This window comes from Canis aureus, chromosome 3, assembly GCF_053574225.1.
Source record: "Canis aureus isolate CA01 chromosome 3, VMU_Caureus_v.1.0, whole genome shotgun sequence".
Taxonomy (NCBI): Eukaryota; Metazoa; Chordata; class Mammalia; order Carnivora; family Canidae; genus Canis; species Canis aureus.
In genome coordinates this window covers 28,684,012-28,704,502 of record NC_135613.1, presented here as the reverse complement: position 1 = coordinate 28,704,502, position 20,491 = coordinate 28,684,012, and the positions used below count along the sequence as shown (strand labels likewise).

Sequence of the window (20,491 nt, the reverse complement as noted above, 5' to 3'; positions counted from 1 at the left end):
GGCCAGCCCCTATGCTTTCCCTTGGCTCACGGAATGGTCAGCTGGCCCTGGCCCCCCTGAACTGGGTGGGGTAGGGGGGGCCTTGGTCCCCTCACCCAGACAGGCCCAGCTGCAGCAGTGACAGACCTAAACCATGCAGGTTGCTGCCCCAGAAAAGGCAAACACTCCCACAGAGCCCCTAATTACAGGGCCAATGAGCATGACTGCTGAGCTGTTACCTGGTGCTAGGCTTGCCTCCCACTCCCGAGGGGCCTGTGACACTTCTCAGGCAAGGAGAGGGCCGCGGGCAGGGAGAAGCAGGCTTGGGCAGGAGGCAGCCACCAGAGCCAGCGAGCAGGCTTGCCAGCAGCAAGGCCAGCATGGGCAACGTAAGCAGGACCCCTACCCCAGCCCACCCCCATGCCAGGAGGGTCAGGCCTGTGGGCAGGTGCACAGACAGTGGTGGGGGGACAGCAGGCTTACGGCCTGACCTAGGACTGCCCACCAGACTCAGCTGGGCCACCCTAAGCCCCTCCCTTTCTCCAAGGGCCCCATCAGGAGAGTGGGGCTGGGCTGGGGTTGGAATCTGCCCCAGTAGGGCATGGAGGCACAAGGGCTACTGGCCAGGTAGTGGAGAATTAGTCTTTCATGTAAGCTATGGGGTCCCTGCATCCTCCCCTACCCCCAGTGGCTGTGGCACCTGAGCCCCTCACCACAGATACAGTGGAGCTCAGTCTCTCTGATGAGGAAGGAGAAGGCTGGTGCCATGGCAGTCTTCCGCTTGGGGTCCAGATGGCCCCCCCCTTCTGACAGTCTCTCCACCCCACCTGAGCAAGGTGTGGCCAGGGTAGGAGTTTCCCAGGAACCTGTGGTCCTGCTGCCAGGGGGCTGGGCTTGAATCTTGGCCTGGGAAGAACCTGAGAGACATTCTCAGAATGGGGAGAAAGCCCAGAAAAAGAAACGGCTCAGCCTAGGTCACACAGCAAAGACATGCCTGAGCAGGACCCTGGCCTGGAGAGCACCGGTCTTCAGGTCAGGCTGTCCTCGTCGCCTCCCCTCCTGCTCAGAGTGTGGAGCACCGTGTTCTGTCCCGGGATCCATCTGCGGAGCTGGAGACCAAGCAGCCTGACTCTGGCATGTCTTCACCCAATACCACCATGTCGGTCCAGCCACTGAACTTTGACCTCAGCTCACCCACCAGCACCCTCTCCAACTATGACTCCTGCTCCTCCAGCCACTCCAGCATCAAGGGCCAGCGCCCCCCACGCGGTGAGTGGGCCAGGCTGGGAAGAGGGAGGGGGGAGCATAGACTGGGACTGGCCATGGGTCCCTGAGGGCCAGCATCAGGGACACTCTTCCCATGGCTGGCGCTGGAGGCTGCCCAGGTCACCAGGAGGGGCTGCTGGTTCTGGTGAGAGGCAGATGACACTTGTGCTGTGTGTGCTCATCACAACACAAGCCTATGTGCATATAGAGACAAAATCCACATGCACCCTGAAAATGAGTAATCATCCTCACACACACAGTGTAACCCAGACTTTTACACACACCTATTCACACTCAAAAGTGCACACTTGTACATGTGTAGGCACAGTGTACAGATAGGAATTCACAACCACACATACAGCATGGTTGCAGATGCACGCACACACATGCACTACAGCAAAGCCTTCCATTTTCATACTCCAGATGTTTGTGCACATGTAAACACACGCAGAAATGCACCCCGTGTCCACAGACCAATGCAAACACATTTGTAAATACAAAGAACCCATGCATGTGCTCACAAACATGTGAATGTACAAACACTTGGCAGAAGCCAGGCATGTGTGTATACACACGCTGACCACACCCTGAGCTTGAGTGTCCATCTACCTGTGATACCTGCTTCAAGCCGCCAGGCAGGGGCCTGCAGAGATGGTGGGGTGCCCTGCGGTTTTGGGGGGTGGCCGTCCATGCTCCTGCCACACCACCCTGCTAGGTGTGACCAGAGGAGCTCTCTCCATACCCTGGAGTGGAAAGCCCCCTGGGGGGTCCCCCTCCAAACTTGAGTGCATGTCCTTTCCCCAATGCACCCAGAGCTAGGGGAGGGCAGGGCAGGGGAGGGTGGGGTGAGGTGGGGTGAGGTGGGCCCTGCACTGCTGAAGCCCACAGTGGAGCCATACCTGGCCGCATCCCAAACCCACCTTACCCTTTGGCTGGTTGCTTCCGGGTAGAAAGGGGTCTCAGTCCCGGGGGACAGCCTCTCTGCAAACTCCCAAATCCCTCCCTCCCCAGGGCTTTCCAGCTCAAGAGCTGCAGATATACAAAGCTACATGGACATGCTGAGCCCGGAACTGGGCCGTCCCCGGGGCAAGACGGAGAGAACCACACCACTGCCACCACCACCCAGTTTCCCTCCACCGCCCCCACCCCTGAGCACCCAACTGCCCCCTCCCCCACCAGGCTACCCAGCTCCCCAGCCCCCCATGGGGCCACATGCAGCTGATATCTACATACAGACCAAGAACAAACTCCGCCACGTGGAGACGGAGGCCCTCAAGAAGGAGGTAGCGAACATTAACCCCCTGCCCGCCTCCCAGCACCAAGACTGGGTTGATAGGCAGCCCTTGAGGCCAAGAATCTGCCTGGTTCATGGGCACAGGGTGGGGGTCTCTGGGCCAGTGTGGCTTATTCAAGAGCCAAAGCTCCTGGCCAGCCCCATGGGGACCCAGGGCTCGACACGGGGGACAGGGAGATGAGGAAGACAAAGCCACTACCCTCTCGGGAGCTAGGGTGAGTGAAGGAACATATTACCAGGCAGTTTTGCCTCTCAGGGAGCTGAGTCCTCCCTCACCTCTTGCACAGAGTGGCAGGGTGGTCTTGGAATTGGCAAAGCATATGTGCAAACTGCCTCTCCACAGACCTGCACATGCCCATAGCCCCAGGCTCAGGTGGAGAATGGCCCCCAAGGGGGTGTCTTCCAGGTAGGAGATGCAGGTGGCACAGCTGTGAAGGGCCAGGAGGAGGGTAGAGGCAGGGAGAGAGAGCACTAACAGGACTCAGCACTCAGGGTGGGGCTGAGGGAGGGGTGAGGCTGAAGCTGGCTCCTGAGTTTGGGGCTTTGAGTGGCCAGGTTGGTGGAAGGGGTGGTCCTGAGATAGGAGCCATGGGGGAGAAGCCAGCTTATGGGAAGGTGTCTGTGTCCAGTGTGGGCACAGAGGATGCAATGCCAGGATGTCAGGGCCTCTGGGCTCCTGGCTGAAACTCTGGAGCCAGAGAGCTGTTCTGAGTAGCCGAGAGTCCTAGGCAGGGAGCCTAGGTCTTGGCCAGCAGGGCAGAATAAGGCTGGGCTGGGCTGGGAGGGACAACCCGAGACCACAGGTGGCTGAGTATGGGGTAGAGGCCACCGAGGGTCCTGTGGGAGCCCTAACCTTTGGTTATCTCTCCAGCCCAAAGCAAGCCACTCCAGAGTGGAGCTAAGTAACCAGTTTGCCCACAGGTGACCCAGGTCTCCAGGTCACCGGGTTGGGGAGGGGAATGACAACCACCACAGGGGCTCCACCTTGTCCTTGTGCCATCTTGGAGCAAGCTGTCAGTCGGGTTCCCCTTTCATCTCTCTGAGGTGGAGAGGGCCCAGGAGAGGACCAGAGAGGGCCACAGGTCACCAACTTTCCCTCAGGGCAGCTGTGTGAGCCCTGCCCAAAGCGACAGGACAGGTGGCCCAGACAGTTGCCTCCACTCCCCTGAGCACCAGGATGTCGAGGTCCCGTGCCCCTACCCCGTGCGTGCGTGCAGGGCCGCAGGCATTGGGCAGCTTCACAAAGGGCCCTTTGTGTGCCCATTGTGCCCGCGGCCCCTGCCTCTGCCCCCCTCCTCGTCCCCCCCCCCCCCCCCCCCCGCAGTTGCCTGACCGCCTCGGGAGCAGGGTCGTGGCATCCGCGCCTCGGGGCTGCAGGGGGCGCCGAGGGGGCGGACTGTCCCAGAAAACAAATCCTGTGGTGTCGGGTTTCCTGCAACGAGAGCCCATTCGGGTGGGGCCTGGAGGTTCGGGGCCGCTGCAGGGACGCAGGGGCGGGGGGTGGAACAGGGGGCAGCCCCCCGCACGGTGGCTTGGCCTTTGGCCCTGCAAGCCCCATGTCCTGTTCCCTGGGCTGGGCTTAGCGGGGGCGGGGGGGGGGGGCAGCTGCGACGGGGCGGGCCACCGCGCTGTCATCCGAGCCCGCCTGGCCGCTCCTGAAACCTGAGGCTTAGGCGCGGGTGTCGGTGTCACTTACGCGGATGTCGATGGTTTCCAGATGCGGGAGGGGAAGGGAGGGGAAGGGCGGGGGCATGACCCGGAACCCGGGGGTACCAAATACGGGGGGCTCCACTGCTTGTGGTCGGGCCCGCTTTCTGTCCACCCGGTGTGGAGGGGCCAGTTTGAGGGAGGCAGAGGGGGCTGAAGGCCAGGATGCCCAGCGCCTAGCGGAGGGAGAGGGGCACTGGGGGCGTATCCACATCTGGTTCGCTGGACAGGTAAGGCGCAGCGGCAGGCTGTGGCATGATGCACTTGGAGCCCCCGTGGCGTCCCCTATGGGTGCGAGTGGGTCAACCCGGGATTGGCGGGCCTCGGGTGATGTCAGGCCGGCAGAGCTCATAGGCGCTCTTAGGCGCGGGCGGGCAAGGGCTGGGCTGTAACCTGAGAGGAAGGATCGAGTAGCGCAGGTGTTGGGTCCAGGCCGCCCCCGCCACCAGGTGCACAGCGGGGGCCACCGGCACTGGCGCAGGTAGGAGCAGCCCCGGGGACGGGTGGCGAGAGCCCTGGGCCAGCGGAAGCCTAACGGGACGAGGGCCCTGAGTGGGGCCCCCTGGGAGCCGGGGTCCCCGAAGGAGAGGGTTCGGCAGAGCCTGCGGGAGGAGCGGGACGGTCCGGTGGCCGGGAGCTGGGTGAGGCTGAGGCCTTAGCGCTGCCCAAACTGCGAGCTGCCCCTTCACCAGCTCCCCCTGGCGACTGGGCTGGACCAACCCGCCCCTGGTCCCGCCCCTTCTAGCCTCAGTGGGGGCCCCTGTGGCTCTTGGCCCGCGCCCAGAACCCCTCCCTGAAAGGCCGACCGAGCCCGCCCTTCCCCGGGACCCTCGCCCCATCCCCGCTCTGAGAACAAGAGGGTCCGGGAGCCCGGTTGGCTGCGCCCTTCGACGGCCGCTGGCCGCGAGCCCCAGGAATTGCGAGCCGGGGGGGCGGGGCGTGGGAGGCATCGGTAACCAGTGGCTGAAGCCCCCGCACCGCTGTCTTCCCGCAGCTGAGCTCCCGCGACGGCCACAACGGGCTGAGGAGGCAGGACTCGGGCCGCAAGCCCCGCGCCTTCAGCAAGCAGCCCAGCACGGGGGACTACTACCGGCAGCTGGGCCGCTGTCCCGGGGAGCCGCTGCCCGCGGGCCCCGGCATGGCGCACAGCGAGGAGGTGCGTGCCTGCCCGCCCGCGCCCGCCGGCCGCCGGGGACCCAGCCCGGCCTCCGGCTTCTCACTCGCCAGCTCCTCCGCTCCCCCGCAGGCGGCGCTGCTCCCCGGGAACCCCGTGCATAACGGCTGCGCCGCGGACCCCAAGGCATCCAGGGAGCTGCCCCCGCCGCCCCCGCCGCCCCCGCCGCCCCTGCCGGAGGCCCTCTGCTCGCCGCCGCCTGCTCCGCCCCTGCCCTTCGAGGGCGCCGGCCCTGGCTGCGGGCAGCGTCGCTCCTCCTCGTCCACTGGCAGTGAGTAGGGGCGGAGGGTGGGGGGCGGCGCTAGCCCTGGAGGGGTGGGAAACCTCGCCATCGCTCCCCTCCCAGCTGCGACTGCCCTAGTGCCTTCTCTTTTCCTACTTGCTCTTCCTGCTGCAGCCCCCAGCCCAGTGAGGGCTCGACCCGAAGGGAAGGTTCTGAGTCGCTTGAGTGTGACCTCTCAGTCCGGTCCCCTTCCGTCCCTAGGCCCATGTCCCATCCAGCAGAGAAGGCCTCCCAGCTCTGCTGGCTGGTGTTTCTAATGAGCTGGTGCTAATGGGGAGCTCTCAGAGGGAGAACTAGTTTCAAGGAGGCAGCTGCTGGCCAACCTTCTTCCTGCCCCATATCTGTCCTAAGTCTCTCTTCTGCTCCTCACCTCTTTCTCTTGTTCTTTCAAGCTAGCTACAGCCCGAGCTCTTAGATGCCTGAGGGACTCTTCCCAGCCAGATCCCCGTGCCCCCCCCCCGGGGGGGTCCCAGGCCAGGCCAGCTAGAACCTGGCTATGGGGACTAGGCCAGTGACCCACCATGCCCTGCCCTTTCCCTCCTGATGACCCCTTCCCCGTCCCTGCCCTGCCCCACATCCTTTGTAAGGTCTAAAGTGGTGAGCAGGATTCCTGAGCTTCTCTTCTGTAACATGGGTCAGTATGTAGTATGCCAGGGCTCCTGCAAGGCCCAGGAGGTGGTGCCTAGGTGCTGATGCTCCCACCCAAGCCTGGGAGAGGGGGGCTGATACTCAGTGCTACATCTCCCTAAGCTTCATCTCCCTAACTAGGAGTGCAAGGCTATAATAGTCCGGGGTAGGACCAGCCTGGGCTCCTTCAGTTACCTAAGGAGCCTCAGCCTCTGCATACCAGAGCCCATGGTAGCACACTCATCACCAATTGAGCTTCCAGAACGGCCCCCACCTCTGGGGCTAGCTTTGTCTATCTGGTGCAAGACTGAAGTTAGGAACAGAAAAAAATAGACTGGGCTTCTCCAGACACCCCTTCTCAGCAGAGCCTGGGCTGGGTGCCCTCTCCCAGCCCAATGCCAAGACTGAGGCCCTTGCTAGGGGGGCCAGGGCCAGTGGCAGCCCTACCCAATCCTCAGGGACCAGTAAGCGCTGGAACTGGGCGGACCACCCTTGCAGAGCCCCAGAGCAGCCTGAGCCAGGGTCACATGAGCTGGAAAATTTGTCCTCTCCTCTCTCCCCTCCTCTGCGCATCTCCCCCTCCTCTTGCCCGCCCTCTTCTTGCTGTCCCCCGCTGTCCTAGCCTCACCCAAGCCCCCTACCCCTCCTAACTTCGCTGTCACTTCTCTCCTCTCGGTCCCTAGAAGTGAGAGTCCTGAGGCACAGGAAGAGTGAGTAGCTGCGTGCGTGGCTCCTGGCTGAGGTGCGGGGCGGGGACCAAGGCACGCTCGGGGAAGTCAAAGCCCAAAGACCCTTTATAAAGGGCAGGGCCAAGGGCCAGAAGGCCAGGGTCCTCCACACTACAGCTACCTGCCTCCCTCCACCACACCCGCATGCACACCCACAAATTCTGCCCATGGCTGTCGGTTTTGCCTAAAAAAATGGACCTGTTGCCAGTGCCTGCCTGGCACCTTTTCTTTTTACCCTTCCTGCTTATTGCTCTAGGATCCCCAGTGCCGGGGAACCTAAAAGCCATCGGCCTGTTTTGTTGCCCTCACCCAGCCCTCACCCCCTCCTCAGTCTCTAAAGACAGCCCTTCCCAGACCCCAGTCACCTCTGCCAGCCTTGTCAGAAAATGCAAACTCCAAGCACTGGATATTTGCATGTTTTTCACCTGGCCCTTCTTCCTGGGTGCCTTCACCCCATATCCTTAGTAAGGGCTCCGCTTTTCTAGGTCCCCCAGAGCTGAGCAGCGCTTTGCCATAAGTGTGCTACGGGCTTGCAACCAGTGTGTCTGCGCGTGTGTCTGTCTGTGTGTATGGGGGGCGGGGAGGAGACCGGCTGGGCTCTGGCATCCAGGGTTCTGAGTCCATATAGCCATGGAGGCCCCAGGTGACTCAGTCCAAGGGTCACTGAGCTTTGCTGATGCAGAGAGGGCTGGAGGGAGACTCCACCCCGGCAGGGCCGAGCCAGGGAACCCAGGACAAAGGTCAGGTGGCTGGCCCCCAGGTAGTGTCTTAGAGCTGGTCAGTCAGTGTACTGGGTGGAGACATTCTCTGGAGTACCCAGCGCAGGGCCAGGAGCCAGCATGTACTCCCAGAGGCCTCCAGGAGGGGCCCCCATGTCCCGTGAGTAGGGCTGGGAAGATGGTGGGGCCCCGTGAGCGGGGATGCCCCCTTGGCACCCCTGAGAGCCGCCCAGGGAGCCTGGGATCTGGAGAGCTGCCATCTAGGGCCTGGGCACCTCCTGACTTGGGGAGGGGACAGCAGAGGGGCAGGTGCGGGTCGGCGGGCCACCAGCGGCCAGCACCTCCTCTCCTGCCTCTGTGCAGGCACCAAGTCTTTCAACATGATGTCCCCGACGGGTGACAACTCCGAGCTACTGGCTGAGATCAAGGCTGGCAAGAGTCTGAAGCCGACACCGCAGAGCAAAGGGCTGACGACAGTGTTCTCGGGCAGCGGGCAGCCCATCTCCCAGGTAGGCAGTGGGCCGGGCACTCCTGCCCCAGCTCCTCTCACCCCTGCTCACCAGGCACTCAGTGTCACCACTTCTCCCTGCAGCCAGACTTGCCGCTGCCCCAGGCATCGCCTGCGCCTTCACGGGCCCGCAGCCCCACCCCACCGGCTGCAGGGCCCCAGCCACTGCTCAATGGCAGCGTGGCGCCGGCACCGCCTGCCACCCCGGCGCCTGGTGTTCAGCTGGATGTGGAGGCACTCATCCCCACACACGACGAGCAGGGCCGGCCCATCCCTGAGTGGAAGCGCCAGGTGATGGTGCGGAAACTGCAGCTGAAGATGCAGGAGGAGGAAGAACAGAGGCGGAAGGTGGGTGGGGTGGGGCTTCCCAGAGGGCCCACAGGTCTGCGGTGGGGCCCTTGGCCCATCCCCCACCTTACCCCAGCCTGCTGGTCCCTTCCACTGCAGCCAGCTCCCGTAACCTTGGGGTGGGGGCAGATAGCAGGACTGGACGATCTGCCTGTCCACTGGGAATGTTCCCAGTCTCCACCCCAACCCCCACCTCCAGTAGCATGTCCTTTAGTAAGATGGCAAAGTTCATCCAACTCTAAGGCAGCTCAGGTTGCTTGAGATCTTGTAAAAATGCCTATTCTGATTCAGGAGCCCTGGGTGGGACCGAGATCCCATGCTTCTAGGAAGCTCCTGACTGTGCTGGTCCAGGGACCACACGCAGTAGGTGACAGGCTTTTGGTTGCGAACAGACTAGCCTGGGCCCTGCCCCTGCATGGCCACTTTCCAGCCACTGATACCGAGACTCAGCCAGCCTCAGTTTTCTTATCTGTCAGATGATTGCTCATTACTGGCTGGCAGGGCGTTTGCCATTGATCCACTCAACACATGTTTCTTGGGTGCTATGTATGTGACATACACTGTTGTAGCCTCTGGGGATTCATAATGAATATATCAGGGCCTTTTCAAGGTGGCCACGTGGGGAGGGGGCGGCTTGGGGTCCGCCAACAAGCAAACACAGCACCTCAGTAGGGTGATAACTGCCCCCAAAGATACAGAACAAGATAATGTGAGAGCCTGAGTTTTGGAGGCCAGTACCTGGGCTGTCACAGGACAGGTGGCACTGTGATAGGGCATGCAGAGGTCTGGGGCAGCCTTAAACCCACCATCCTCTTTGGGCTGAGGGCAGTGTTAGGGAAGGAGGAAGTGATGTCCAAGGTAGACTTGGGAGATGAGCAAGAGGTGGCCTGGGAACCGAGTAGGGCAAAGAGCAAGGAGGCTCCTTGACCGTAGGAGAGGGGTGGAACTGGAGAGAGGTCAGTGGCATCAGATCATAAGGTCTGGCTTTGAAGAAAACAAATTTCTCCTGCAGCAGTTGGGAGCCTGGGAGAGGGTGTAAGTGGAGGAAGTGGCCTTATCCTATTTGCCTATGAGAAAGCATTGTAGATGCACTGACAGGCCGGTGAGGATGAGGACAGCCCCCCAACTCCCAGCTGGAGAAGCCCCACACTCAAGTGAGGAATGAATGAAACTCGGAAATTCCTGGCACAGCTAGCTCCATAAATTGATTATTATTCCTGGTACGGGACTGCCTGACAGCTCTTTTGGCGTTAGAGCACTGCTAGCGTGCGCAGGGGGAGTTGGGTCTGCAGGCGGCGCTTGAGAAGGGGTCATCCATGGCGGGGGCGGCGGGGGGGGGGCGGTGGTGGCTTGCAGGTGATGCGGACCTGAGATAGGGTGGGGAAGGGGCAGCCTTGCATCGCAGCCTCAACGCCTTTTGCATGTTCCTTCGGTGGTGTAATGAGCAACCTGGCCAGGTGTGGAGACTCCGTCTGCCCGCCCTGTCTCTGCAACGGCGCCCAACGACCCCGCCAGCAACCAGAGGACACTGGCCAGCGCCCGGAGTAGCGGCCTGGGCTGAAGCCTCGCCCCAGTGTAACCACCTGCCGGCCAAGCTCGGCCCATCCCCGCCAACACAGTCCCGCGGAGCCATTACACCACCCGGGACATGCAAATGGCGCCCCCGGCGGCCGCTGCGGGAACCGGGCCAGAGGGAGACGCGCCTCCCTCCCCTCTCTTGTCTTCCCCGCCTTAGCTGACGGCCGCCAGCTCGTGCTGCTACCCCCGCGAGGGCTGGAGGTACTCCAGCGCGCACAACGCCATCCTCGGGCCCTTCGGCGAGCTCATGACCGAAGCCGACATCCTCCGCATCGAGCAGCAAATCGAGAACCTGCAGGTGTTGCACAAGGCGCAGAAGCTGGAGGCGCGCCTGGAGCAGCTGGAGCTGGAGTTGGAGCAGCTGCTGCCGATCTCGGCCGCCCTTTCGGCGCCGCGCTTCACCGTCGATCCGCGCCGCATGCACGGCCGCGCCGTCAGCCTGCCTGCCTGGTGCAGCAAGATCTCCACGCTGCTCAAGAGCATGGCCACGCTGCTGGCCGCACTGGGCGGCCGGCCCGCGCACCTGGCCGAGCTGCTGGCCGCCGACACGGGCCAGCCGCTGGCACCGCTGCCCGACGCGCCCTGGCGGCCGGGCCCGCTCTGCCTGGGCCGCTCGCACTCGCTCAGCTGGTGCCGCGAGGCCGTGGCGCGCGAGATCCTCGAGTGCGGCGTCTCGGTGCAGCACCTCCGCGCCGTCTACGAGCTGCGCGCCCAGGGCTCCGCGCCCGCGCGCGGCTCGCGCCACAAGCTCTCGCTTCCTGCCGGCGCCTCCGGCCGAGAACCCATCCTAGAGGAGGACTACGTGGCGGCCGGCGCGGGGGAAGCGAGCGCCCCCGCCGCCAACGGCTTGCCGGCCGCGGGGGACTCCCTTAGCGCCCCGGGCCCGCCCGACGCGCCCGGCCACCAGGCGGCGCCGCCTGAGCCGGAGCAGCTGGCGCGCCGGCCGCCGCTCTCCACCGAGCTGCGCGGCGTCCAGGACTACATAGATATGCGCAAGGAGCGCATCGTCTACCTCTTCCTGGAGCACTGGCGCAAGTGGACCTTCCGCGGCCCCGGGCGCCATGCCCAGGCGCGCCTACGCAGACTGCTGCCCCGCGTGGTGGCCGCCGGCGCGGGCTCCGTCCCCGAGGCCGCTGAGGCACCCGGGCCGCCGGCAGGCGACGGCGCCGACGGGCGGCTGCTGCGCCTGCTGAAGCAGCGGCAGGCGGTGGGCAAGCTGCTGGGCCACTGGCGGAGCCTGCTGCGGCAGGTGCCCGCGCGCCCCCCGTGCGGCTCGGGTCTGGCGCACGGCCTGTACTGGCCTGAGCACTTCCTGCCGCCCCTCGACGGCGGCGCGCCCCCACGCTACGACAGCCTCACGCTCGACCTCTTCATGCTTGGCTACTTCCAGCTGCTCGAGATGGGCCTGAGCCGAGAGGAGCGCAAGTTCCGCCACCTGCTGTGCTACGAGATGTTCGACCGGCTGGGCAGCCACCCGTGGGAGCTCATCCGCCGCTTCCACCGCGTCGTGCTCGAGGAGGTGGAGGCTGGCCGGCGCAGCTGGAGCGACGGCTTTGAGGACCTCAGGCGCCAGTTCTTTGGAGACAGCCCGGAGGCTGAGCCGGCGCGGGAAGAAGAAGCCGAGGAGGAGCGAGAGAAGGGGGAGGAGAACGAAGAGGAGGAGGAGAAGGAGCCCGCGGAAAAGGTCGCTTCGGCCCACACGGTGGACTGGCCCGAGGGGCAGCCCGAGGCCCCAGCTCCTGCACCGCAGCCTCCGACCCCACCTCCGCCAGCCGCGCCTCCCCCCACGTGGGACCCGCCTAGTCCCGAAGCCCCTGTCGAAGATCCCCTGGAGCTGGTGTCTGAGATGGGCGAGTTCAGCAATGAGGACATCTGCCGCTATATTGACCGCAGCTTCTCCTTCTGGAAGGAGAAGGAGGCAGAGCTCTTTGACATCTGAGAATTCGGAATTTCCACTCAAGCATCTTAATCCCGGGCCAGATGCCTGTCTGATGCCCTCCGGAGGCCAGAAGCCGGCAGGAAGAACCCAGAAGCCGGCGGGGTGGCCTTGGAAAACCCAGAGTGCCCAGGAGGACCAGGCTGCCACAGCCTTTGAAACCCCACCATGGCCAAATGTGGGGCAGTGGCCAGAATGGGCAGGGCAGGGCACAGGGCAAGCCAGCTGTCCCCCACCCCACCCCACCCCACCCCCCGGTCCTACAGTCCTGCCTAGCTCTGTGTTGGAGCCAGGTTGAAGAAGCAGGCCCCCTGAGTGAGGGACCATGGGTCCCCCTTGGGGCAGTGTGGCTCTCCTCTCTTGGTTTTTCACTGGAATTCACAGCTACTTCTTTGAGGTCAAGGGAGCCACGTGTGTAGTGTTCTGTGTGACGTGTTCTCCTCTGTAAACATCCAAGTAATAAAACTCTTTGCTGTAAGCCGCCTGTGTTGGATGCCCGCTCCCCTGCTCCTGCCAAGTCAATGCAGCCACACAGTGGTAGAGGTAGTGTCTACTCCACTTGGGAACAGGACACACATGGCCCAGAAGATTCTTCCCAGTGGAGGCCACTTTGAGCCTGTGGGGGCCCAAGGATGTTTCTGCCCAGAGTCTGGGTTGGGGGCCTGGGGCCATCTGTCATCCTGCCCCAGTGGAGAAGCTCATTCTCTGGTCCTTTCCTACACCTTAGGTCTGACCTCTCTGGCGCCCCCTCTAGGACACAGGAGGCTGGAGTTACAAGGGGGCAGAGCCCTTTAAGGAGACCATGGCCAGGCAACTTTATCGATTTGCCCTGTGAAAGAACATCTGTATCCCATTGTCCCTGACTCTTGCAGGTCTCCCGGGGTTGGGGGTGCCCCTTCTGGCCCCCTACCTCCTAGCCCATGCTGGTCCTAAAGCTCAACGATTGTGTTTCAGGAGGAAGAGGAGGAAGCCCGGCTGGCCAGCATGCCTGCATGGAGGCGAGACCTCCTGCGGAAGAAGCTAGAAGAGGAGAGGTGAGTTGGGTAATCAGAAGCTTCAGGGCCTGGTAGGATGTCTTGATCTTGTGTCTGCTGTGGTGGCACCAAATAATGCTGTCTCTTTTTCCTTCTAGGGAGCAGAGGCGGTGAGTTGGGACTGGGCCAGACCTGTCACCCCTCCCCAAACCTCCTTAGTCTTTTGCCTCTTCATCCAGCCCCATCTTGAGCACATCTCCTTGTCACTCTAGTCTGTAACACAACCTCTCTGCTTCCAATGATGCCACCAGACCTCTCTCCCCCAATAAGCCCCTGTCCCAAAGTCTATATCTTATGCCCTAACAACCTTTGGTTAACCCAACCTCAGTGTCAATAACCTTGCGCTGTCCCTCAAAACATAGTTCCTGCCCCCAGGAATCTAGCCCAGTGCAGACAGAAATATAATGCGAGCCACTATGTAATTTTAAATTCTCTTGTAGCCACTTTGAAAAAGTAAAAAGATATAGGTGAACATGTGTATCTTATTTAACTCAATATATCGAAGTATCACTTCAATAGATAATGTAAAAGTTATGAAATATATATATATATATATATATACACACACACATATAAACATAGTCTTTGAAATGCCAGGTGCTATTTACACCTACAATGCTTCTCATTCTGACATTTCAGATGCTTAGTGGCCACATGTATTTAGTGGCTGCCTTGTCAGCAGCACAGATCTAGCCCCTACTTCTTTAAGACTTTATTTGTTCATGAGAGACACAGAGAGAGGCCGAGACATAGGCAGAGGGAGAAGCAGGCTCCCTTTGGGGAGCCCCATGTGGGACTGGATCCCAGGACCCCTGGGATCACACCCTGAGCCACCCAGGAGCACCAGCCCCTATTTTATAATAACTGTTCTGAATTACCCACCACTGCATCTCAGTACTGTGGTCCCTCTGTTCTCCAGCAGCCCAGCCCCAGCCCCCCATATCAGGTCCTGTCCCCAGACACCCCCTCCTCACCCTCTGCCACACCTCCTGACCCAGCACTACTATTTCCAGTAAAAGCCCAGCCTGCAATAACTCATCCACAGCCTCTCACTCACCCAGCTCCTCAACCAAGACCTTCTGTGCCCATCAGCCCTGCCCTTATGCTTCCTGACCAGACCCCAGTCCCTGGTCCCCCAGCCCTTCTGCCCCCCAGAACCCCTTGCCCTGGCCACCACGAGTTAGTCCCTCTGTCCTCGGCAACCCAGCTCCTGCCCCCACCCGTGACCCCCCCAGGGTGCCTGGCCCACCCCCCTCACAGTTGCGGGGGGGTTTCTGCCCCTACATTATGCCTAGGAAAGAGGAGGAGCGACAGAAGCAGGAGGAGCTGCAGAGGGAGAAAGAGCAGTCGGAGAAGTTGCGGACGCTGGGCTACGACGAGACCAAGCTGGCGCCCTGGCAGAGACAGATCATCCTGAAGAAGGGGGACATCGCTAAGTACTAGATGCAGCCCTCCTCTCGCAGCCCCGTGAGCTCGAGGGGCCCCAGCCTCGCCCTGGCCTCGGGGCGGAAGGGCTGGGAGCCGCGCTGCCTTCCCCTCCCGCGCTGGAACCTCTCCCTGACCCCGCTCCGGCCCCCGCACCCCCAGCCCGGGGCGACGCTGGAGCTCGCCCGCCGCCACCGCCGCTGGGGCCCAGAAAAAGTGCCCAAGCCAGCTGCTGACGCAAAAAGATGCTGCTGATTTGCATGTTGATTTACTTATATTTGCATGTTCGTTGACCGCCTCGCAGAGCTCTCCCGGCCCCGTGGGTGGCGACCTGGTCTCCCCGCGGGGCGTGCGCCGGGCCGCAGCCCCCTCCCCCGCACCCCGGAACCCGCGTGGCTGGCGCATCCTGGGCGGAGGCAGGCCCCGCGCTCGGGGAAGGGGTTTTCCTCCCGTCCTGACCCAGATCTGCGCCCGGCCCGCCCGGGCCACATTTCCCATCCCCGCCGAGGGCTTCCTCTCAGTCATTTGTTTACCAGAAGCGATGAAAACAGCGACCTGCCCGGCGGGACGGGGCTGCCGCTCCGGGGCCCATCCTCTGCCCCCCCACCCCGGCCCCTTCCGCAGCGCCCGCGGGGAGGCGGGGGCGGGGGGCCCTGCACCGCGTCTCCACCTGCTTCCCCCCCTCCTGGTCCCCGCCATCCCGCACCCCCATTAAAGCTCTCTCAGCCACCGGGGCTGACGTCCGCTCTCTCGCGCCGTCGCCGCGACTTCCTCTCGCTATCGGGGTGACTGGGCCACGGCCGAGCGGGAGGGGCAGCTGGGAGCCAGGCGCCGCACTGGCCTCCACCGTGGGTGCCCGACCCTGGGCGGCGAGACTTCCGGCCCCTTCCGCCGCCCCCAGGAAACCAAGGCCGGGCCCCGCGGAAACAGCACGCAGTAGTTTTCCTTCACAGATTTAATATGAGGGCCTCAGCGAGGTCAGGCCCAGGCACCGCTGAGCCGTCGGCCTCTCGGCCTTGACCAGAAGCCCGGGGTCGCGCGGCGGGGAGGGCGCTGGGCGCTGCTACGCAGGGCCGCGCCGGGAGCTTATTAAGTGACATAAGATGTCTACACGCATAAGTAACCGTACTTAGGGCTTCCGCAGGGGCCCCCGAGTCACGGGCCGCGCTGCAGGCGGCTGCGCAGGTCCTCGGCGCAGCCGTCCAGCCCCATGCGCTCCAGCGCCGCGTAGACGGCGCCCAAGCCCGCGGGCTGCTGCTGACGCCAGCGCTTGAGCATCTCGTACTGCTGGTCGCGGAAGCGGCCGACCTCCACCTCCACGGCCTCGATTTCCGCCTCGCGCAGCCCCAGCGTGCGCACGAACTCCTTCCAGCGCCGCGCGGGCACCGCGTCCATCACGTCGTAGAGCTGCGGGCCCGGCTGGAGCGTGGCGGCCGCGGAGCCTGCAGGGGGCGCTGGCGAAGGCGGCGGCGGCGGCTCTGGGGGCGGGCCAGAGAGCGCCAGTGGCGGGAGTGCGATCTGCGGCCTTGGGGGCGGCGGGAGCCCCAGGCAGGGCCCGCCAGGGAGCTCCACCCGTTCCACTAGGGATGGGAAGTGGGCAGCTGGTGCGCAGGAAGCTAGTACTCATCTCGGGCTCGGGAGAATGGGGTCAGGTCTCAGGCCAGGGAGGTCTCTTACCAAGAGCTCTGCTGTGCATCTGGTCCCAGGGCCATGTCACCTCCGGACAAGGCGCCTCCTGGCTCTGGGGGGAACCAGGGGTCCAGCCGTTGCCCACCAACTGGACAGCGCGGACCTTCTTCTCACTACTGCTGAGGGGCACTAGAAGGGTGTGCGCGCTCTCCCTGGATGAGAGTTGGGTGGCCTGGAAGCAGAGAGAAGCCCCAGGTCAGCCCAGTTTGCTAAGTAAGGCCCCTTTTCTGAGGTCTCTGGCCAGGAGTGGCCATTCCTTGGGTCAGTCAGCAAACATTCTCCAAGACTGCCTCCCGCAGTTGGCCATAATCTTTCACTGTGGCTCAGAAGAACTATTTCCTTTGCCTGGAATACCCTGCCCTGGCTGCCCTTCTCTGGGCTCCCTCAACTCTGCCCAAGGCCTGACCATGGTGGCACTCATCCCACTGAACCTGTCTGGACCCCATCAGATTGAGAGCCACTTAGAGGCAGGTGCGTGCTGTATTCCATCACTGATAACTCAGTGACCTCACAGATGTTCATTAGGTCTACTCTGCCAGCACCTGTGCCACACACTGGGGATGATGAGTTATAATAAGGCCCAATCTTTTGCTCCCTCTCTTCCCAGAATATTACTTGTATGCTTACCTGTAGAGTCAAGGCCTCCATCCCAGCTTCATCTGCTGAGAGACAAAGAGCATCTCATCAGCAACCAGGCAAGACTCCTAGAGTGCCGGCCCATGCCCTCTTGTGTTCCCCTGTACCACCCCTGTCCCCAGCACTCCCTCCCTCAGTCTCCCCACTCTGCATCAGGAGTCAGTGGGCTCTGAGCTACCCAAGCTGATCCTGTGCCTCTACAAAATGTGTGTGTGCAGCCTGTACTTACTAGGAACCATGGGCTTGCAAGGTTGGCAGCGGTGGTATGTGTAAGTCAGGGTAGCACCAAGCAGGAGTGGGACCACCAGGCCAGCCAGAAGCACCTGGACCCAGAACACTGAGAACAGCTGGTGAGTGGTGAGTAGTAAACCCCCACCCCCAAATTCCCCTTGGCCCATCCCAGCCATCCTGCTTAAATTCCCAGCACACCACCTACTCTGCCTCCAGCCACAGATAGTCACACATGGCTCAGGACAGCTCCCAAGGGTGCTCCTGCAAGGAGAGGGGATGGGGTGGGAGGTGAGGGAGCACTCGTCAAGGGGGGCTACCCATCTTCTCCATCCCGGAGGCCCTTCCCTCCCCAGGCCTCTTCTCTGGGAGCCACACTTCCCACAACCACTATTTATGGAGCTTCCTGTAGACCGGGATTTCCCTACTTTATTCCCTGTCATATCCCCAGCACCTAGAACATCTCTGGAAAATGGTAGATGCTTAATACATACTTGGCTAAGCAGATGAATCAATAAAGTGCTTTACCCCTTAATCTTAGCTCTGGGAAGAACCTACTAACATCACCATGTTCACCTGGGGAAGCCACAGATCAGAGAGGTGAAGTAACTTCCCCAGGGTCTCCCAGAGAGCAAGTGGCAGATCTCGAATCTTAGCCCAAGATTTGAAAGTGTATCAACATGACTCTATCAATTGACAAATCCTATGCTCCCTTAACATACAGCTGGAAAGATTACTACAGGAAAGTCTGACAGAAGGTGAAGAGACTCCCCCGATTTATCCGTCCTAAGGTGAACGCAGATTTCCCTTTAGCGTCCAAGGACCAAGCTCCCACTCTGCTCCCAGCCTCCCTCTCCCTGTCCTGGGGCAGCCAGGAAGTTACGTGGGGCAGGACACGCAGCTGTTGCCATATTCATAGAAGCCAGGCAGGCAGGTCCCACAGTCGCTATCTCTGGCAGAACCTGCAGTCCAGGAAATGATTTGTGGGTCGGGAAGGGAGAGAGGGAATTAGGGAGAAGGTATTGGGCGGAGTAGGTAGGTAGCCCAGAATGGGGGTACTCACAGGGCACCCGTGTGTGGCGGTGCAGAGCCCTGCAGTCTGAGCATGGATGGCAGCGGAAGGGAGAGCCAGCCTTGCAGGGCTTGACCAAGCACTCCAGGAACCAGCCTGGCTCACAGCCACAGTGGGTGTCCGCCACCATCGAGCAGTTCTTCAGGGCCACCTGGGAGACTGGCAAGATTGTTCAGAGAGATGGGGAGAATGGAGGCCTTCAGAGCCAGAGGCCCCCAGTGGGGGCGGGGGGCACAAATCCCCTGGGAAATGGAAATAGGGCCACCCGCAAAGGGAGAGAAGTATGGAGATGGCTACAGATCACAGGCACACAGAGATAGGAGGGTCATCAGGATGAGAGGAGGCAAAGGCATCATAGGGCAGGATCACTGTGGAGAGCCTGGGAGAGGTGGGCACAGGGATTGTCACACCCAGAGGTTAAGCCCAAACCTGCCCCCTTCTTCAGAAATACCCTGGCCATGGCCTGTCCTCACGAGCCCCACACTGAGCACTAGGGTTCTCACCCTCCTCGTCACAGGCCTGGCAGCGGGTACAGCGGGTCTCATGGTGGTTCTCCCTGGCCAGGAAGGTACCCCAGGGGCATGGAAGGCAGATGGCCGGACCACAGGGCTTCAGGCAGGGGCCTTTCAGGTAGTGCCCTGTGGAAACAAGACCCAAGTCAGATAGTCAAAGGGGGTTCCCACGTCTTTCCTCTCTCTGGCTTCCTACTGCCCCCACCCTGGCCTCCCCTGTCTTCTGACCCCAACTTACCCCCATCTTCCTCTGTCTGCCCTCACTTCCCCCCTCACCCCTCCCGCCTCTGCAGCTACTCACCTGCTGGACAGCCTTTGCAACAGAACAGACCGTTCCTCTTCTGGAAATTGTAGGCACAGTTGCACCTAGGAGCAGGAGTGCTGTGCTGGCCCTGGGCGCCCAGCAGTGCCAGGAGTAGGACCTGGAGGAAGGGCACTGCTCACTCCAGCAGGGCTGCTGCACAGGCCCTGCCCTGTCTCCCCCACCTCAAGGGGCCCCACACTTGCCCACAGAGCAGCCCACTTCTCGGGCTCTTGAGAAGAGGTGCCCGTGGATGCAGGAAATGTGGGGAAAGCCAGCTTCCCTCGCTGGGCGCAGACCAGGCTCGGAGCAGCAGAGCAGAGGTCTCCGGCAGCTCTGAGCACATTTCCCCTCCTCCACTAGATCATCGGAGCAGGCTCAGGCAGCCCCATCCCCACTCGGGCTCTTTCTAAGGTGGGGGACCTAGATCTTTCCCTGCTTGGGGCCCCTATACCCCTCCAGGCTCCGGGCGGAGGTTTCCTTTCAGCGGAAGGGCCCCGCCCGGGTAAGCCTCTAACTAGCTGAGTCTCTAAGTCGAAAGGGAGGGTGGTGGTGGTGTTGGCACACTTCCCAAGGAAGTTGGGCCCCTTCATTCACAGCCGGCAACCCGGGCCTGAAGTCAGGCCGTTCAACCCCCTCTACTGTGCTCCCACTCACCGCAGCCACCGCTGCCGTGTAGCCCCCCAGCCGCAACTCCATGGCTCTCGGCGCCTTGCTGGGCCCTCCGACAATGGCGTGAGCCAGCCTGGGGGCTTCCCCCGCTCCGCCCGCTCTGCCTGCCTACTCTGCCCCACGCAGCCCAGAGGAGCCTGCCTCGGGGGTGGGGGTCAGGGCGGAGCCCCCAGCCCACGCAGCCTGCCCCTGTGCACCTGAGCTCACCTGAGGTGGCCCCAAGGGCAGCAAGGTATACACAGGACAGGGCTGCATTCAGGTCCCCACACCTGGGTTCTAGCCTCAAGCCTGAGACTACCACTTCCAGGTGAAGTGACTTCCCTCCTTTGGGCCACACAGCCCTCCCTCAGCCATGAAGGGTTGGGCCAGAACTACTCAGGAGGAAGACCCAGCCTCCCCAGATACTGTCTGGGTGTGGGTACAGGGGCCTCTCCCCTGGAGGGGAGTCCTAGGGGGCATTCTCAGTAGAGCCTTGAGACACATTGCCCACCTTGGCATAAGCTTACAGGGACTGCCCAGGGCAGGGCCCTCTGAGGCACCTCGTGGCAGGGAGCACTTCACGGTGGTGGTGGTGGGGCTCTAGGGTCCACCTCGTAGCTGGGGCAGGGGATGGGGTTGATCTTGGGGTGCTTGTCTGGTCACCTCTGCCCTGTTAATTCACTACTGCTCTACCGCAGTCTCCTCCAGTGGTCCCTTACCATAGATGGAGGGAGACTGGCGGGGGACAAGAGCAGGAGGTGCCTGCCTCAGAGCTTAAGAGGACCTGAGTCATGAA

The 20,491-nt window shown here is 62.2% G+C and overlaps 2 protein-coding genes across 14 annotated transcripts in view; one reads left to right on the top strand and one right to left on the bottom strand.

Moving 5' to 3' along the window:
* Window positions 1–15,340, top strand: part of ESPN (espin) — a 30,790-nt gene extending 15,450 nt beyond the window's left edge. The window contains exons 6-15 of one of the 6 annotated variants that reach the window (XM_077891412.1): window positions 1,047–1,248; window positions 2,257–2,528; window positions 5,241–5,402; window positions 5,493–5,691; window positions 7,014–7,040; window positions 8,141–8,286; window positions 8,370–8,633; window positions 13,102–13,181; window positions 13,280–13,291; window positions 14,477–15,340. In XM_077891412.1, the coding sequence (XP_077747538.1) occupies window positions 1,047–1,248; window positions 2,257–2,528; window positions 5,241–5,402; window positions 5,493–5,691; window positions 7,014–7,040; window positions 8,141–8,286; window positions 8,370–8,633; window positions 13,102–13,181; window positions 13,280–13,291; window positions 14,477–14,624 (1,512 nt within the window). In that variant the 3' untranslated portion in view covers window positions 14,625–15,340. The other 5 variants (XM_077891413.1, XM_077891409.1, XM_077891411.1 and 2 more) reach the window with 5 other exon arrangements.
* Window positions 15,341–15,546: 206 nt separating this feature from the next.
* On the bottom strand, window positions 15,547–20,381 carry TNFRSF25 (TNF receptor superfamily member 25). Of its 8 annotated transcripts, none has more exons than XM_077891422.1 (10): window positions 19,924–20,381; window positions 19,045–19,165; window positions 18,735–18,869; window positions 18,223–18,390; window positions 18,043–18,121; window positions 17,368–17,423; window positions 17,161–17,268; window positions 16,923–16,957; window positions 16,284–16,467; window positions 15,547–16,084 (listed from the first exon to the last, which is right to left on the bottom strand). In XM_077891422.1, exons 1-10 carry the CDS (start codon window positions 19,969–19,971, stop codon window positions 15,762–15,764), a joined length of 1,257 nt encoding a protein of 418 aa, XP_077747548.1. In that variant the 5' UTR covers window positions 19,972–20,381; the 3' UTR covers window positions 15,547–15,761. The 8 variants fall into 8 exon arrangements, 7 of the variants coding, with proteins under 7 accessions (XP_077747548.1, XP_077747549.1, XP_077747547.1 ...); XM_077891423.1 differs by having other exon boundaries at window positions 16,923–16,954; XM_077891421.1 differs by having other exon boundaries at window positions 17,161–17,423; window positions 19,702–20,381.
* Between the last annotated feature and the right edge of the window lie 110 nt (window positions 20,382–20,491).

Bases quoted from the DNA above. Each gene is read 5' to 3' on its own strand.
- TNFRSF25 (XM_077891419.1), bottom strand. From the start codon at position 19,971: ATGCAGCCCTGTCCTGTGTATACCTTGCTGCCCTTGGGGCCACCTCAG. The intron at 18,391-18,734 runs GTGAGAACCCTA...CAATCTTGCCAG, and splicing joins CCAGGCCTGTGACGAGGAGG to TCTCCCAGGTGGCCCTGAAG. The intron at 16,085-16,283 runs GTAAGAGACCTC...GCCCGCCCCCAG, and splicing joins GATGCACAGCAGAGCTCTTG to AGCCGCCGCCGCCGCCTTCG.